The 18898-nt window shown below is 36.2% G+C and overlaps 1 protein-coding gene across 1 annotated transcript; it reads left to right on the top strand.

The window, feature by feature from the left end:
* Nucleotides 1–10467: 10467 nt before the first annotated feature.
* On the top strand, nucleotides 10468–16189 carry adcyap1a (adenylate cyclase activating polypeptide 1a). The gene is made up of 7 exons (XM_048185314.1): nucleotides 10468–10758; nucleotides 11013–11108; nucleotides 11994–12128; nucleotides 12437–12541; nucleotides 13801–13932; nucleotides 14371–14491; nucleotides 15781–16189. Exons 2-7 carry the CDS (start codon nucleotides 11014–11016, stop codon nucleotides 15787–15789), a joined length of 597 nt encoding a protein of 198 aa, XP_048041271.1. The 5' UTR covers nucleotides 10468–10758; nucleotide 11013; the 3' UTR covers nucleotides 15790–16189.
* Nucleotides 16190–18898: the final 2709 nt, after the last annotated feature.

The raw sequence follows: 18898 nt of genomic DNA, 5'->3' as shown, positions 1-18898 counted from the left end.
ATTTGACTCAGAAACACCAAGGTGTTGCATCTACAAATGTCATTTTGCAAATCAGCCTCGACTTTCACTTTCAATCTAGTTCATCCTTGGGCAAGAGCTTCAGAGCAGAGGCAAAACATGCTTAGCAAATGATCTTGGTTAATGTCTGAGTATCATTATAATAGAACCAAACACATACCAGCCAAAAGCACAGTCAGTTGTTTTCTGTGTTCACACTCACTTTTCACTCTTTATGCTCTTAGACAGTATTTGGGCTGTTTTGGTTTAAAATATATGTTAAGCAATCATTAAAAGAGTTCTAAATTTTTTTTTTATCAATGTACTTTTGCAAGGGGACAATATAAATTTACTGAACACTGTATTATTAGCATTGTTTTAACTATTATGATTTTTTTTATTCTACTTTGCTGCCCCCTTTTGGCCATTACCAATATATTTAAAAGAGAAATTATGCATTATTTGAATGTAATATCTTTCATATACTGTCCACAAAAGTAAACATAATGCTAAACTTTCAACACATTTAAATGCTCATCTACAACACTGATTACAGATACTTCAGTACTTTCAAGACATTGAAATGAATGAACTTACTGATAGATTGGCCCAGAAAAAGGAGTCAGTACCAAAATACTGGCTGACAAGATTATTCCCAGACTCCATTGCACAAAAAAGAACTTTTCCATTGCACAAAATGTCCTTTATAGTGGAAAAGCGTTCTTCAGATTATTAAAATGTTCTTCACACTAAGAAAAAAATGTTTCTTTTAAGAACTGTTTACTTAAAGGTTCTTTTGGTAACCCAAAATGGCACCTTTAAGTGTGTATGGCACCTTTAAGAGTATTATGTACTATGTATTAAGTATATGTCATGACTTTCAATTAACTTTTCAGTTAAACAGGTAGGTGACCAAAATCTGAAATCCTGTTGTTTATCATTTAACAGTGATAGTGGTCATTTAGCTTGTCAGTACACCAAATTGTTATTGTACAAAAGTGTTATTGTAACCTTACAGATTTCATAATCCTCCATATCACAACATATACATATTAATAACCCCAACTTGCAACTACAAGTATATTGAGTTTCATCTGCATACAGTACACTCAAATAATCACACAAAATAAATACTATACAGCAAAGTAAACTGCTTGATTGTTTATATCGTCATCAAATATAAACTATCACCCAGCTCTAAACCACTAAATGTTCACACTAGGTTTAAGGTTAATTAATCTCTGCACAACTGATTTTTTTTAATATATATATATATATATATATATATATATATATATATACATACATATGCTGGTCATATAATTAGAATATCATCAAAAAGTTGATTTATTTCACTAATTTCATTCAAAAAGTGAAACTTGTATATTATATTCATTCATTACACACAGACTGATATATTTCAAATGTTTATTCCTTTTAATTTTGATGATTATAACTGACAACTAAGGAAAATCCCAAATTCAGTATCTCAGAAAATTAGAATATTACTTAAGACCAATAAAAAGAAAGGATTTTTAGAAATCTTGGCCAATTGAAAAGTATGAACATGAAAAGTATGAGCATGTACAGCACTCAATACTTAGTTGGGGCTCCTTTTGCCTGAATTACTGCAGCAATGCGGCGTGGCATGGAGTCGATCAGTCTGTGGCACTGCTCAGGTGTTATGAGAGCCCAGGTTGCTCTGATAGTGGCCTTCAGCTCTTCTGCATTGTTGGGTCTGGCATATCGCATCTTCCTCTTCACAATACCCCATAGATTTTCTGTGGGGTTAAGGTCAGGCGAGTTTGCTGGCCAATTAAGTACAGGGATACCATGGTCCTTAAACCAGGTACTGGTAGCTTTGGCACTGTGTGCTGGTGCCAAGTCCTGTTGGAAAATGAAATCTGCATCTCCATAAAGTTGGTCAGCAGCAGGAAGCATGAAGTGCTCTAAAACTTCCTGGTATACGGCTGCGTTGACCTTGGACCTCAGAAAACACAGTGGACCAACACCAGCAGATGACATGGCACCCCAAACCATCACTGACTGTGGAAACTTTACATGGACCTCAAGCAACGTGGATTGTGTGCCTCTCCTCTCTTCCTCCAGACTCTGGGACCCTGATTTCCAAAGGAAATGCAAAATTTACTTTCATCAGAGAACGTAACTTTGGACCACTCAGCAGCAGTCCAGTCCTTTTTGTCTTTAGCCCAGGCAAGACGCTTCTGACGCTGTCTGTTGTTCAAGAGTGGCTTGACACAAGGAATGCGACAGCTGAAACCCATGTTTTGTCTGTGCGTAGTGGTTCTTGAAGCACTGACTCCAGCTGCAGTCCACTCTGTGAATCTCCCCCACATTTTTGAATGGGTTTTGTTTCACAATCCTCTCCAGGGTGCGGTTATCCCTATTGCTTGTACACTTTTTTTCTACCACCTCTTTTCCTTCCCTTCGCCTCTCTATTAATGTGCTTGGACACAGAGCTCTGTGAACAGCCAGCCTCTTTTTCAATGACCTTTTGTGTCTTGCCCTCCTTGTGCAAGGTGTCAGTGGTCGTCTTTTGGACAACTGTCAAGTCAGCAGTCTTCCCCATGATTGTGTAGCCTACAGAACTAGACTGGGAGACCATTTAAAGGTCTTTGCAGGTGTTTTGAGTTAATTAGCTGATTAGAGTGTGGCACCAGGTGTCTTCAATATTGAACCTTTTCACAATATTCTACTTTTCTGAGATAGTGAATTTGGGATTTTCCTTAGTTGTCAGTTATAATCATCAAAATTAAAAGAAATAAACATTTGAAATATATCAGTGTGTAATGAATGAATATAATATACAAGTTTCACTTTTTGAATGGAATTAGTGAAATAAATCAACTTTTTGATGATATTCTAATTATATGACCAGCACCTGTATATATGGGCCATTCTACAGAATTTGTGCAAAGTCAGAATTGGAAACGTCTTTTTCCACAAATTTTGTATGTATGCAAATTGTATAATATCCAAGGTACATATTTCTAGTAATTGTACAGTTAATTCTCATATTGTATTTTCAGAAAATTTTGGAATATTTTTCCTCTCCCCAAATTTGTCACTACCTATACTAATAATAAATAATTTATTAAGAAGGGCTACATTGACCTATTAAGATTTTGTTTATGTCTACCTTGTAAATATATTTTTTGTTATTTTTTGGAAAAGTTTCACAGGTAAATCAATAACAATTACAACTTTAGCAATATTTCAAATGTAATTTATGAGATTTGTTGTATTTTGAATCCAATCTTTCTTTGTAAAAGGCATAAAGTTCATCATACTGATTTCAGAGTTAAGGATTCATTAGTTTGATTATACATTGAACCAAACACTATAATAACATCTTAGTTGATAATTCAATATACTTTATTTTTAACAAAACATCCCATGTTTCGGTCGTGACTGCACATTTTCGGCAGTGATAGTAATGTGTTGGTAGTGACCACATCGCATTACAGAATTTTAACTAACATACTAAAACTAATGATTTGCATAATAAAACATAATAAAATTCGAATGATTAGCATAACAGTACTAAAATTGTTTATTTCCCCCAAATAAGCAATTATATGTTCCCTTTTGTCACTACCAAAACAATGATGTCACTACCGAAACAGTCACGACCGAAACGTGGTGAAGTTTACTTTTTTTAATACTTTTTTTAAAATACTTTTGAGCCTAGTTCAAAGATGATGATCAGCACATGGTTAGCTAACACAGTTCTGAACAGTTGTACACACACACAAAAAAAAAAAAAATTTACTGAATAACCCCCAAAAAACAATGATGTTGTTTCGGTTGTGACAATTTTAGATGCTTTTGAGCTAGCTCAAAGATGCTAATCAGCACATGGTTAGAAAAAGAGAGTTTAATGGTTTATTGAGCATGTAAAATCCAAATATCCTTTTAATTTGAACAATGATATTACCCCACTATTTGCTTAAACAAGTTGCACTCAGGTTGAGTACGTTATGCACACTTCCTCAAGGATAAAATAAATGTCAAATTTACCTCATAAAGAACAGACACAAGCATATTTTACTAATTAAGGCAAACAGAGACATATGTTCAAATGAGTCATAAAAGCAAACAGGTTATTGCACAGGACAAAACTGAATAGGTTATGACTGACTCTACTTGACACAGTATACCAATCAACTCTAATTAAATATAAATTAGTGTGTGTGTTTAGAGCTGACTTTAGAGGTTTATTGAGCATAAACATAATTCTTTTAGGGGATTTCTCTGCAGTTTCCAGAATCTACTGTACCTTTGCCAGACATTTGATTTCCCTTTCCCCTTTTCTATAGACCTGACATTCTTACAAAGATATTAAAACCACAATTACTTTTAACAATATGCAACTATTGCATATCGACATGAAACATCACTCAAAAACGACAACGCTTATTATAGCTGCATATTATTTATAGCTGAGTATGCTTTGACACGCTATCACAGTACATGATTAGGACCATCTGACAATTCTAGTTGTCCAAGTTTTAATTAAAATGACTTTTAAAGGGGTCATGAATTTAGAAATCAAATTTTCCTTGATCTTGTGACATGTAAGAGGTGGTTGTACTATCATAACATCCTTTAGGTTAGTTCACCCAAGAATGAAATTTCTGTCATTATGTATTCACCTTCATGTCGTCCCAAACCCGTAAGACATTTGTTTGTCTTCGGAACACAAATTTTGTCCGAAGATGTTTTTGATGAAATCTGAGGGTTTCTGATCCACACATAGGCAGCAACGAGCACCTTTTGAGGTCCAGAAAGGTATTAAAGACATAAAATAGTCCATGTGACTACAGTGGTTCAACCTTAATGTTATGAAGCAACGGGAATACTTTTTGCGCACAAAAACAATGACTTTATTCAAAGTCGTTATTTTTACGTTGCAGAGCTTCAGTGTTTATGACTGAATGGCAGCTCAGTATTGGCATTCAGCTCACATTCAGACATAAAAGCTGAAGCTCTATGAAAATAGCATAGCAGTCGGCTCCAGGATTTCTTTCTTGGGGATGCTAAGCTTCAAAGGGCTTTAAACGATACCAGATGAGGAATAAGGGTCTTATCTAGAGAAACGATCAGTCATTTTCTAAAAAAAATACAACTGTATGTGCATTATAAACACTAATGATCGCCTTGCATGTGCTTCTGCTTTCCGTATTCTTCAAAAAGCTTACGCTGTTTGTCCTACGCCTTCCCTATTCTACTTACGGAAAAAAACAGAACTGGGGCCGTGTTCGTTCCGTAAGTAGAAAAGGGAAGGTGTAGGACATACAGCGTAAGCTTTTTGAAGAATACGGAAAGCAGAAGCATGTGCAAGGCAAGGCATCCTTGGGGGATGCTGGTGCTAAGCACATTTCAGGTTGGGCTATAGCCCCAGCAAACCCCGGCCTAGCGCCGCCATGGGGACAGACAAATTTGTTGAATAACTAATTGTTATATACTATTGAACTAGCATATTGCATATAAAAATTAGTTCAAACTTTGACCTGTGGAGGGCAGTAATACACTTAGCAGCGTCTACACTGCTGGAATTCAAATAGAGGAGAAGAAGAAGAGAACTAGTTCAAGATGAGCATTTCTGGTTAAAACTTATATAATTTTCAATTTTTTTCAGAAAATGATTGATGGTTTCACTAGATAAAACCCTTATTTCTCATCTGGGATCGTGTTGAACAATTTGAAGCTGCAGTGAAACGAATTATGACCTTCAACTGTTTGGTGCCCATTGAAGTCTACTATAAGGAGAAAAATCCTGGAATGTTTTCATCAAAAACTTTAATTTCTTTTCGACTGAAGAAAGAAAGGCATGGACATCTTGGATGACATGGGGGTGAGTAAATTATCAGGAAAAGTTTATTTAAAAGTGAACTAATCCTTTAATCATGCATCAAAAGTGTGTCTCTCCTCTGGGTTCATGAAAATGGGAGGGAAACATAAGTCTGTCTTATTGATCTCACCAGCTCTGGCCTCGAATCTGAAGTGACGGTGTTTCAGCTCTTTCTAAAAAAAAAAGAAAGAAAAAAGAAGTTCAAAATAAACCTAAATATGTCAGAATGCTTACCCGCAACTGCCTACGACTGCAATTTCCAAAAGCCTTGTTAGCTTTAAGTCACCATGCACTGTCAGAAAAAAAGGTACGCCACTGTCACTGGGGCAGGACCCTAAGGTACAAAAGTGAAAAGGTACATCTTTGTACCTCACTTACCCCTAAATGGTACATATTAGTACCTTAAAGGTGCCCTAGATTCAAAAATTGAATTTACCTCGGCATAGTTAAATAACAAGAGTTCAGTACATGGAAATGACATACAGTGAGTCTCAAACTCCATTGTTTCCTCCTTCTTATATAAATCTCATTTGTTTAAAAGACCTCCGAAGAACAGGCGAATCTCAACATAACACCGACTGTTACGTAACAGTCGGGGTGTACGCCCCCAATATTTGAATATGCCAGCCCATGTTCCCAACATTATGAAAGGCATTAGACAAGGGCAGAACGTCTGGATCTGTGCAGAGCTGAATCAACAGACTAGGTAAGCAAGCAAGGACAATAGCAAAAAATGGCAGATGGAGTAATAATAACTGACATGATCCATGATAGCATGATATTTTTAGTGATATTTGTAAATTGTCTTTCTAAATGTTTCGTTAGCATGTTGCTAATGTACTGTTAAATGTGGTTAAAGTTACCATCGTTTCTTACTGTATTCACGGAGACAAGAGCCGGTTGCTATTTTCATTTTTAAACACTTGCAGTCTGTATAATTGCATAAACACAACTTCATTCTTTATAAATCTCTCCAACAGTGTAGCATTAGCCAGTTAGCCACGGAGCATAGCCTCAAACTCATTCAGAATCAATGTAAACATCAAAATAAACACTGTACTTACGGCGATTAGACATGCTGCATGACGAACACTTTGTAAAGATCCATTTTGAGGGTTATATTAGCTGTTTGAACTTTTTTTATGTTGTTTAAGGCAAGCGCGAGCTCTTGGGGCGTGGAGCACTGGATTTAAAGGGCCACACACCCTGAATCGGCTCATTTCTAATTATGCCCCAAAATAGGCAGTTAAAAAAAATGAATTAAAAAAAATCTATGGGGTATTTTGAGCTGAAACTTCACAGACACATTCAGGGGACACCTTAGACTTATATTACATCTTTTAAAAAAAAGTTCTAGGGCACCTTTAAAGGTACACATTAGTACTTAAAGGCCCGGTTTCACAGACAGGGCTTAGACTAAGCCAGGATTAGGCCTTAGTACAATTAGAGCATTTAAGTAGCTTTTATAAACATGCCCTAGGAAAAAACATTACTGGTGTGCATCTTCAGACAAAACAATGGCACTGACATATTTTAAGATATGTAAGAGTAAGTTGCTTTCAGTTAAAACAGCTATAATATGCATTTTAGTCTGGGACTAGCTTAAGCTTTGTCTGTGAAACCAGGTGTAAAAGTGCATATTAGTACCTTAAAGGTACATAAACATATATAGTACTTTAAAAGTACATATTAGTACCTTTTCCCTTTCGTATCTTACGGTACTGCCCCAGTGACAAGCACCGTACCTTTTTTTTCTGACAGTGTGAAATAACTTAAGAAGTACATTTCATTACGATGTAGCCTACTTCGAACCCTACTTCTTAAATTAAAATGCTTTTGGGAAACAGCCTGTAATTCTAAGATGATTCTACGATCTAAAGTCGGCATGAAACAGAAGTTGCGATAGTCTTTTCTTCCCTATTGTGATGTACATCAAAAACGGCTTCACAAACAAGAAAAAATGTAGGATGGGATTTGATGTTGTCTATGGGGAACTGATTGGATGGTTGTGGTTTGCTATTGGTCGATCTCATGTGAGTGACAAGTTGTCCCACCCTTGTGCTAGTAAAGAGAAGAGATGTCACTGCAAGAGCTAGACAGACCTTCTTCTCAAATATTATAAACAGAAACTTAAACAACACCCGCACTCTTTTTGCTACAGTAGAGAGACTAACAAACCCCCCAAGTCAGATTCCCAGTGAAATGCTCTCAGACAGCAAATGTTGTGAGTTTGCTTCCTTCTTCTCTGAGAAAATTAATAATATCAGAAAGGCGATCAGCACATCCTTGAGCTGCACTGGGGTAAAACAGATCAGATCACAACCTCAGAAAGTAGCTATTATGTCTGATTTCGAAGCAATTGATGGTAAATTTTTGGAAGAAACAGTACAGCACCTTAAAACATCAACCTGCACCCTTGACACACTTCCCACATCTTTTTTCAAAAGTGTGTTTAACTGTTTAGAAGCAGATCTCCTAGAAGTGGTAAATGCCTCACTTCTCTCTGGGACTTTTCCAAAATCCCTGAAAACTGCAGTTGTTAAGCCCCTCCTGAAAAAGAGTAATCTGGATAACACCATATTGAGCAACTACAGGCCAATCTCAAATCTTCCTTTCATAGGCAAGATCATTGAAAAAGTTGTTTTCAATCAGCTGAACAAGTTCTTAAGCTTGAATGGATACTTTGATAACTTTCAATCTGGTTTCCAACAGCATCACAGCATAGAGACAGCACTCATAAAGATAATAAATGATATTCGCCTAAACACAGATTCAGGTAAATTATCAGTGCTGGTTCTACTTGACCTCAGTGCTGCGTTTGACACTGTCGATCACAACATTCTTCTTGACAGGCTCGAAAATTGGGTTGGGCTTTCTGGGATGGTCCTTAAATGGTTCAGGTCATACTTAGAAGGGAGAGGTTATTATGTGAGTATCGGTGACCATAAGTCTGAGTGGACATCCATGACATGCGGAGTCCCTCAAGGTTCAATACTTGCACCCCTCCTGTTCAACCTATATATGCTGCCACTGAGCCAAATAATGAGAAAGAACCAAATTGCATATCACAGCTATGCAGATGACACCCAGATTTACCTAGCCCTCTCACCTAACGACTACAGCCCCATTGACTCCCTGTGCCAATGCATTGATGAAATTAAAAATTGGATGTGCCTAAACTTCCTTCAGTTAAACAAAGACAAAACTGAAGTCATTGCGTTTGGAAACAAAGATGAAGTTCTCAAAGTGAACATGTACCTTCACTCTAGGGGTCAAACAACTAAAAATCAAGTCAGGAATCTTGGTGTAATTTTGGAGTCAGACCTGAGTTTCAGTAGCCATGTAAAGACAATAACTAAATCAGCATATTATCATCTCAAAAATATTGCAAGAATTAGATGCTTTGTCTCCAGTCAAGACTTAGAGAAACTTGTTCATGCTTTCATCACCAGCAGGGTGGATTATTGTAATGGGCTCCTCACTGGTCTTCCCAAAAAGACCATAAGACAGCTGCAGCTCGTACAGAATGCTGCTGCCAGGATTCTGAGCAGAACCCGAAAACATGAACACATCACACCAGTCCTCAGGTCCTTGCACTGGCTTCCAGTTGCATTTAGAATTGATTTTAAAGTTCTGTTACTTGTTTATAAATCACTCAATGGCCTAGGACCTCAATACATTGCAGATATGCTCATAGAATATAAACCTAACAGATCACTCAGATCATCAGGATCAACTCACTTAGAAATACCAAGGGTTCACTCAAAGCAGGGAGAGTCTGCTTTTAGCTGTTATGCCAGCCGCAGCTGGAACCAGCTTCCAGAAGAGATCAGGTGTGCTCCTACAGTAGCCACATTCAAATCCAGACTCAAAACACATCTTTTTACCTATGCATTTGTTGATTGAGCACTGTGCTACGTCCGAACTGTTTGCATCCTATTTTATACATATTATCTTTTTATTCTTTAATTTTTTTTTCCTGTTTTTATTTCATTTTTAATGTATTTTATATCTTTTATGTATCATCACTGTTATTTGTATTCATGTTCTATTTTTATTCTTCTTCTTTATGTAAAGCACTTTGAATTACCATTGTGTATGAAATGTGCTATACAAATAAAATTGCCTTGCCTTGCCTTGCCTTGCCAAGAGGAAAGGGAAGTTATTTTGATTAAAAATAATTACTTTTTCATGGTTTCATGGTGACTTTAAATCATGTATATGATTTTTAACACCTTTTGAATGATACATTTAATGTGCACTGAAATGGAAAATTTAGTTGAAATTAAAACTAAATGGAATTAAAAATAAACCATAAATGTTTGAAGATTATAAAATTACTGCAATTTTTTGAAGAAATTATTTTTAAGCACTATGTCGCATTAAAATGCTAATAAAAAAAGCTAAAACTACAACCTAACCTATTTACTATTTACAATCAAGAAAATAGGCTACTTATTTAATATATTTTTATAATTTCATAAAATATTAGGCACTATATGTATAGATCACTGTACTTTCCCTTCCTCCATATATGGAGGAAGGAAAAGTACAGTGATCTTTCCATCTCTCCCTAGTAAGGGAGGATGACGTCGACGAGATCTCTAAAGTGGGGAGTGAAAAAGGTCCAGAAGGAAGGGCTGGAGGAATAAAACTCGCGATAATATAATGAGAGATGAAGACAAATGATAACTCGTTTCATATCCGTTCGACTGTCATTATACGGGGATCTGAGGGGGAAAAATAGGATCTACGCTGTGCTCATAAGGATAACAAAGTGACGCGTAGAAAAGTTTAAAGAGCAGCCTTGGAGAGAGTCTTAGAGCGAGCGTGAGATTTTCATCTCATTCTTGTGGTTGCAGCCTCCACTGGATCAGCAGCCGTAGGTATGTGGACCACTTCTGGAAGGAACGGGAATTTGTGGGAATCGGTATTAGTTGTGAAATAATTCAGTTTGAGATAAAAGTGTCTTGACCATAATTTTTGCAAATTAGTCAGACAGTTATAGTGTCATCTCTGATACTGTAACAAATTATAACAGTTTAGAGCATCAAAGACTGAAAGTTTTAAAGACCTCTCTGTGTGCGGTTAGACATGATGGTTCCAATGTCTCCTACTAATTTATGTCTTTATTCTACAGAATGATGACGAGCAGCAAAACGACTCTTGCCTTCCTCATCTACGGGCTCCTGGTACAATGCAACGTGTGTTCGCCTCTGAGCCATCCGAACATCAGGTACGGAAACCGCACATCCATCTCACCGAACTCGCGGAGTGGATTTCGATTTTGCGCAGTGTAGTTGGACGGCGAAACAAGATTTGGTCATTAAGACTGTTGGATCAATAAAAAATGTACGACGATTTAATGACAAGTGTCTCAAATTTTCAACAGACCTTGTTTTGTTGGCTGTAACTCTCTTAAAAATAAAGGTTCTTTATTGGACATTGTTGGTTCCATGAAGAACTTTTAACATCAATGGAACCCCTTCAAAGCACAAAAGGTTCTTTATAGTCGAAAAAGGGTCTTCAGATTATTAAAATGTTCTTCATAACAAGGAAAATATGAAATGAAAAGAAAGGCTCTTTGGGGAACCCAAAGGCATCACTGTGGAAACGCGATTTGGAACCATTATTTTTAAGAGTGTACCAAATATGAAATTATTACGAACACATTTAAATAATACGCTTCTACGAGTTTCATTATTTACACGTGCATTCTTTTTTTTTCGCGTAGAATCGAGTTGAAAGAAAAGGCACAAGTGTGAACGCGCTTTGAATGTATTAGGCTACGCTATTTTTTTCTTTTAGTGATTTAATTTTTATGATTGTAAATAATTCTACAAGACTATATTCCTTTGATTTTCTTTTCTGACATAAATAAAATGTAATAGGCCTATAAAATATTTTTGACGGTTTTTGCAAAAACAAGAAAAAAGCCTAGTAATATTAGCTTTTTAAGCAATTTTACAGAAATATCCCCTATAGGCTATTTTGTTATTATAGGTTATATTAATATATTATGCATTTTATATACTTAAATATTTAGAGCACTTATATGAATCAGGCTAAGTGTTGCCCTTACTTCAGAATGGGAATGAAATGACTTCATGTGTTGTTTCAGAATGGAGACTGCAGGATTCGACGAGGAGGGCAAGGCATTAACGGATCTAACCTTTGACAGCGACCAGATCACCATTCGAAGCTCTCCATCAGATCCTGAAGACGCATACACGTTATATAGTCCTCCCTCGAAAAGGTGATAACAGTTTTTCCCTCACCCGGTCTCCAATTCTTTTTCTAAACATTCCCAAAATGGCACAGGCTAGTCTATATTTGTTTATTACTGTGATTGTTCTGGTTACATTCTGTGTTGTTTAAGACATTTCGAGGCATGTGCTTGTTTGAGTTGAGTTTTGCGATATAGCGAGTGTTTCTGGACCGGTCTGAAGATGTTATAAGAGGCTATTACAATAATTAGGGAACATTGCGTAGCTAAGACTGACCTCTTTTGTAGACATCCACTGATACATCGTTGTACAATCTGTTTGGCATTTTGTCACGCAGATTGGAAAGGCATGCTGACGGGATGTTTAATAAAGCCTACAGGAAAGCGCTTGGTCAGTTATCAGCGCGGAAATACCTGCATACACTGATGGCAAAACGCGTGGGGTAAGAACAGTATCCCTTTCTCTCCACCTCTATCTTGCTCTCTCGAAAAATAAATATCGCCAATTTCACTTCCAACTGTTTGTCCGAGCTTCTCAACATTCATTAGCCTATCTGAGGAAGAATAAGGGCGTGTTCACACAGGACACCGCTCTATGGAGCGCGCTGCGTTTTTTTTAATGTGAAACTAACGTTCTGGAAAAGGTTCTCTGTTATGAACAAACGTTCTTCTAGTAACGTTAATAGAACGTTTGTTCGAAGTTTTAATAATGTTCTCAAAACATTAGCACTAAAACATTATTCATACACATGAAATATTTTAGCTGGATATTCGTGTAAAAGTTTTTTAAATGTTAGTACTAAATGTTTCAGAATGTTCAGAGAACATTCAAAAGTACTACATGTTTGCAGAATGATCAAATTTAAAGACTGCATAGCCACAGAAGAAAAAAAAAAAGATTTTACAACATTTAAAAATCGAAAATAGAAATAACGTTTTCATAACTTAATGGTAACATTATCAAAACATTCTTAGAACATTTTTGTTAGCTGGGATAATGCACCCTGTGTGAACAACCCATTGTCACTTTTTACAAAACTTACTCTAATTTATAGGCCTATATGCCATAAGGGTCTTTTTTTCTTTTTTTTTTTTTTTTGAATTTGGGATTTATACATCATCTGAAAGTTTAATAATTAGCTTTCCATTGATGTATGGTTTGTTAGGATAGGACAGATTTGGCCGAGATACAGCTATTTGAAAATCTGGAATCTGAGGGTGCAAAAAAATCTAAATATTGAGAAAATCACCTTTAAAGCTGTCCAAATGAAGTCCTTAGCAACGCAAATCCACTCACAAAAATATAATTTTTATATATTTACGGTAGGAAATATACAAAATATCTTCATGGAACATGACCTTTACTTAATATCCTAATGATTTTTGGCATAAAGGAAAAATCAATCATTTTGACCCATACAATGTATAGTTGGCTATTGCTACAAACATACCAGTGCTACTTATGACTGGTTTTGTGGTCCAGGGTCACATATCATAAAATGTATTTATATACAACTAGGCCAACATAGTAGCTTATACAACATAACTTATTTACTAAATGAAACTAAGAGCTAAAACTTTTTGTGACAAATAGATTATGATTTAATATTTGCACTCCTAAGTTCAAACAAATGTAAGTTTTTTTTCTCTAAGTTCTATGTTCCTGGGTTCTAGAATGCTTTGTTCTTTTTCTCCAATACAGAGGAAACACAATAGATGACGACAATGAGCCGCTCTCAAAGCGTCACTCGGACGGGGTTTTCACGGACAGCTACAGCCGCTACCGGAAGCAAATGGCCGTAAAGAAGTATCTGGCCACGGTCCTGGGCAAAAGGTATAGACAGAGATATAGAAGCAAAGGACGGCGGCTCGCCAATTTGTAGCCTTTTTCAAATTAGTCTCTATAATTATCATGTACATGTACAGCTCTTGTAGCAAGTTAGTCACTACTAAGACTATGATGATCATTTGATCGCACCTGTGTCCTTTATAAACATGTATTTATGTATGAAGTAAAGACATTAAAACGAATATTTTGATAATAATATTGTTTTTCTTTTGTACTGAAGCACCTGATAATGCAACGATATGCCTTGTGGTCGAACAAAATAACAATTTGTTTGTTTGTTTATTAATTCATGCTTGCTTGAATACTTTGTCTATTAGTCTGAATATGAGTAAATAAATAGTCTCAAAGACAATCATTACATTGAATGATACCTTCCTTCTTTCACTCATGAAATTAAGAACAAAGTTTTTTTATTTACAACAGCCCTGACGACTTAGATTTGCACCAATTTCTACAAGACATAGACTTTGGTGTGCTCCCGGATGGGGATGATATTGAGGCATTTTTGTTGGATTGGCTGAGACAGTTTCCTCCTGAATTCCCGGTGAGTTTCAACGGCTCGGCGCAATAGTGCTTTTCTGAGGGATGTCTCTCGTCCCTTCCACGCTCTTTTACTCACGTCAAGTTCTTCCCACTGTCATCTATGGCTAAAATCTCACAAGCGTTCAACACGTTTTCCTTTCTTGCACATACCTTAACTTCTATATACTGTATGTATTTGAAAAAAATTAGCCCTTTCCTGTGCATATGAACTTAAATTAAATCTACATCTTCAAACGCTCTTTTTGAAACACTGTCCAGTCCTTCCTGCTTTTCACTGAGCATGCATTTGTTCTCTTCTGAAATCTCACAAAAGAAATTGAAGTCCCTGTCTATGAATGATTGTGATTACAGTGGTTCAGACCTTCAAAAGTCTGCGGTCGGTAAGATTTGTTAATGCCTATTATGCTCACAAAGGCTGCATTTATTTGATCAAAAATACAGAAAAAACGGTAATATTGTGAAATATTATTACAATTTAATATTACTGTTTTATAAGTGTATATATTTTAAAATGTAATTTATTCCTGTGATGCAAATCTGTATTTTTAGCATCATTACTCCACTCTTCAGTGTCACATGAGCCTTCAGAAATCATTCTAATATGCTGATTTGCTGCTTAAGAAACATCTCTTATTATTATCCATGTTGAAATCAATGGTGTTGCTGCATATTTTTGAGGAATCCTCTTTGATAGATAGCATTTATTTGAAATAGAACTCTTTTGTGACATTATAAATGTCTTTACTATTACTTTTGATCAATTGAATGGGTCCTTGCTGTATAAAAGTATTAATTTCTTTAAAAAAAAAAAAAACCTACTGACCCCAAACCTTTGAACGGTATTGTATATGGTATTTAAATAATTCATCGAATTTCACTTTTTCCTTTGTTCTGTTTTCTCAGTTTTCTATCATTCTCATATTGCACTTTTCTCATATCAATGTCAAATGTCTGTTATTTGTCCACAAAGCTGTTAATCAATGAAGACGTGTCTCTGCATCTTGAAGTTCAGAGTTACCATTTTTATCTATGTGGTTATAAATATCAGTAATTTCACAGCTGTATAGGAGCTTGTTGGGTATGACATATATGTAATGATCCATCTATGCATGCAAGACAAAGAATATTCCCAAAGGTCAAATGAAAGGTAATACGTTTTGAGGTAATGTTTTTGACAACGTTATATATGCTTAAACTTGTCAGTGATATGTACATGTTTGTTTGCATATGCCTATGTTAGTATGTGCAAACATGTGAAATCAATCTGTTTAATTCTGCATTCTCCTGCAGGCTTTGTGACACAGGAGACAGCTAAGCGGCTTGGGTGCCTTTGCTTCATCTTTATTATGGCCACCAATTTCAGATGGCACATTAGTGGCCCTCCAAATGCTGCAATCACCTGCTCACACACCTCCAATTTCTCACATAACATAATTTGTTAAAATGCCACCTGGCCCTGCCTTTCCGGTTATTCGATTGAACTTCTTTATGCATAGTGTGTTGTAGCTATCTGTACAGCATTCATTAAACATTCTCAACCTTGAAATGCATTTTCTGTGCAGAGACTGATAGTGCCCAAAGCCTTACTTGAACGTTAAGATAAATCTCTGTCTTGTGTTGATCATTAGTGCAGTATAACACATGGGAGCCACACAAGGTCACCATTATATATGTAAGAAACAAAACAAAACAAAACCAAAAAAAAAAAAAAACTGTGTTGTAAGATTTGTATGAATAAATTTTTGTAAACAATACAATTTTGTCTAATCTTTGAAACTCTTCCTAAGTTATGGGGAATGCAATGTCCTCAATAAACACCCTTCAAACCTTGGAGTGGAACATAATGTACAGTAAATATAACACACTTGCAAGATCTCACATCTTCACAATCAAAATGTAATAGGTCATCAACAAAAGTCCAGAAAATATGATGTGTCAGATAATAAAAAAAGCATAAATATTATAAGATTAGCAAAAATAAAGTTAAAAGTGACACTAACCATATAAGCAGGAATGTTTCTACATTTATTTCTATATTTCTTTTGATGAAAAATCTAAATGAGGGTTTCTAATAAAAGAAATATTTAATTGTTTACCAACCTTAGAAGAAAAGGTTCTATATTGAACCTTAAAGGACTGTTTTTATGGGATCATTTTATCAATTTAGTTTTAATTAATTAATTTTGTTTTAATGTTAACAGTTTTAGTTCACCCAGAAATGAAAATTTCTGTCATTAATTACTCACCCTCATGTCATTCCAAACCCTCAAGACCTTCGTTCATCTTTGGAACACAAATGAAGATATTTTTATGGAAATCTGAGAGCTTTCTGCCCCTCCATTGACAGCCTACGCAACTACCACTTTCAACCCCCAGAACGATAGTAAAGACATCATTAAAGTAATCCATGTGATTCCAGTTGTTTAACCTCAATATTATGAAGTGACTTGAGTGGTTTCTTTCCGCAATAAAACATAATTTACCACTTTATTTACAAAATATCATCACGCTTGCATCGTAGTGCTCTTGTGAACACGCATGCATGTGTGTTGTGTTGACGTGACGTGCAAGTCTGCTCTCGTGAATGTTCATAAAAAACCAGACTTCATTGTTTTGGAGCACACTAGCTTATAGATAGCAGTAAAGCTAACATATTTATACTAAAATCCCAAAAACTTTGGAACGACATGAGGGTGAGTAAATGATGACAGAATTTTCATTTTTGGGTGAACTAACCTTTTAATTATATTTTATGAATTAAACAGCTCGTAAACATTCTTCATCAATAGAAAAATTTTTAAATAACCCATTAAAGTGTCATTTAAGACATTTCTCCTAATATAGAACCTTTTTGGCATAAAGGGTTCTTTAATATCAAGAACCCTATATAGAAACCCACTGAACCTTTTTTTCTAAGAGTGGGAGCCGAAAGTATAGCTGACAAAGAAAGGCGAAGGAGAAAGTACACTTTTCTACTGTATGTGTATTTGTGTGTATTCTCAGGCTGTGACTGGTGTTATACAGTGCAGAGACACCAGGATAAGGAGAACCTTTTAGTTCCCGTCAGAACAGATCAGAGCTAATAATCTCACATTGGACCCCTACATGGTTGTAGCACAGCAGGCAAAAACACTGACCTTTACAATCTCTATTACATGTCCGTTTAGCTATTGACTGATCGCATGTAAACATACATTGCACACAATGTCAGAATTTTGTAATGTGGGTTAAACAGGATGATTAGTATTAAAAAAATTACCACCGGTTTCACAGACAAGGCTTAAGATTAGTCCCAGACTACAATTCATTTTTGAATACAATCCGAATTCCAGAAATGTTTTTTAAATTTGATTAAAATGAAAACGAAAAGACTTTCAAATCACTTGAGCCAATATTTTATTCACAATAGAGCATAGATAACATAACATATGTTTAAACTGAGAAATTTTACAATTTTATGCACAAAATGAGCTCATTTCAAATTTGATGCCTGCTACAGGGGGCATGTTAACTATGGTGTAGCATCTCCTTTTCAAAACAGTGTGAAGACGTCTGGGCATCGAGGTTATGAGTTTCTGGAGTTTTGGAGTTGAAATTTTGTCCCATTCTTGCCTGATATAGGTTTCCAGCTGCTGAAGAGTTTGTGGTCGTCTTTGACTTATTTTTCTCTATAGGTGAAAGATGTGGACTGCAGACAGGCCAATTCAGCACCCGGACTCTTCTACGACGAAGCCATGCTGTTGTATTAGCTGCAGTATGTGGTTTTGCATTGTCCTGCTGAAATACACAAGGCATTCCCTGAAATAGACGTCGTCTGGAGGGGAGCATGTTGCTCTAAAACCTTTATACACCTTTCAGCTTTCAGTGCCTTCCAAAACATGCAAGCTGCCCATACCGTATGCACTTATGCATCCCCATACCATCAGAGATGCTGGCTTTTGAATTTAATGCTGATGATACGCTGGAAGGTCTCCCTCCTATTTACCCTGGAGGACACGGCGTCCATGATTTCCAACAAGAATGTCAAATTTGGACTTGTCTGACCATAGAACACTTTTTCACTTTGAAGCAGTCCATTTTAAATGAGCCTTGGCCCACAGGACACAGTGGCGCTTCTGGACCATGTCCATATATGGCTTCCTTTTTGCATGATATAGCTTTAGTTGGCATCTGCAGATGGCACGGCGGATTGTGTTTACCGACAGTGGTTTCTGGAAGTATTCAAGGGCCCATTTTGTAATGTCATTGACACAATCATGCCGATGAATGATGCAGTGTCGTCTGAGGGCCCGAAGGCCACGGGCATCCAATAAAGGTCTTTGGCCTTGTCCCTTACACACAGAGATTTCTCCGGTTTCTCTGAATCTTTTGTTGATGTTATGCACTGTAGATGATGCGATTTGCAAAG

This window comes from Megalobrama amblycephala, linkage group LG3 (assembly GCF_018812025.1).
Source record: "Megalobrama amblycephala isolate DHTTF-2021 linkage group LG3, ASM1881202v1, whole genome shotgun sequence".
Lineage (NCBI taxonomy): Eukaryota > Metazoa > Chordata > Actinopteri > Cypriniformes > Xenocyprididae > Megalobrama > Megalobrama amblycephala.
Note: the sequence above shows the minus strand (reverse complement) of the source record. Positions and strands in the feature narration are given on the sequence as shown.

What these genes read in the sequence shown, in the direction of transcription:
- adcyap1a (XM_048185314.1), top strand. Translation starts at nt 11,014, where the DNA reads ATGATGACGAGCAGCAAAACGACTCTTGCCTTCCTCATCTACGGGCTC. An exon ending in CTGATGGCAAAACGCGTGGG is followed by an intron (nt 12,542 to 13,800) that starts GTAAGAACAGTA and finishes TCTCCAATACAG; the next exon opens with AGGAAACACAATAGATGACG. An exon ending in GCCACGGTCCTGGGCAAAAG is followed by an intron (nt 13,933 to 14,370) that starts GTATAGACAGAG and finishes TATTTACAACAG; the next exon opens with CCCTGACGACTTAGATTTGC.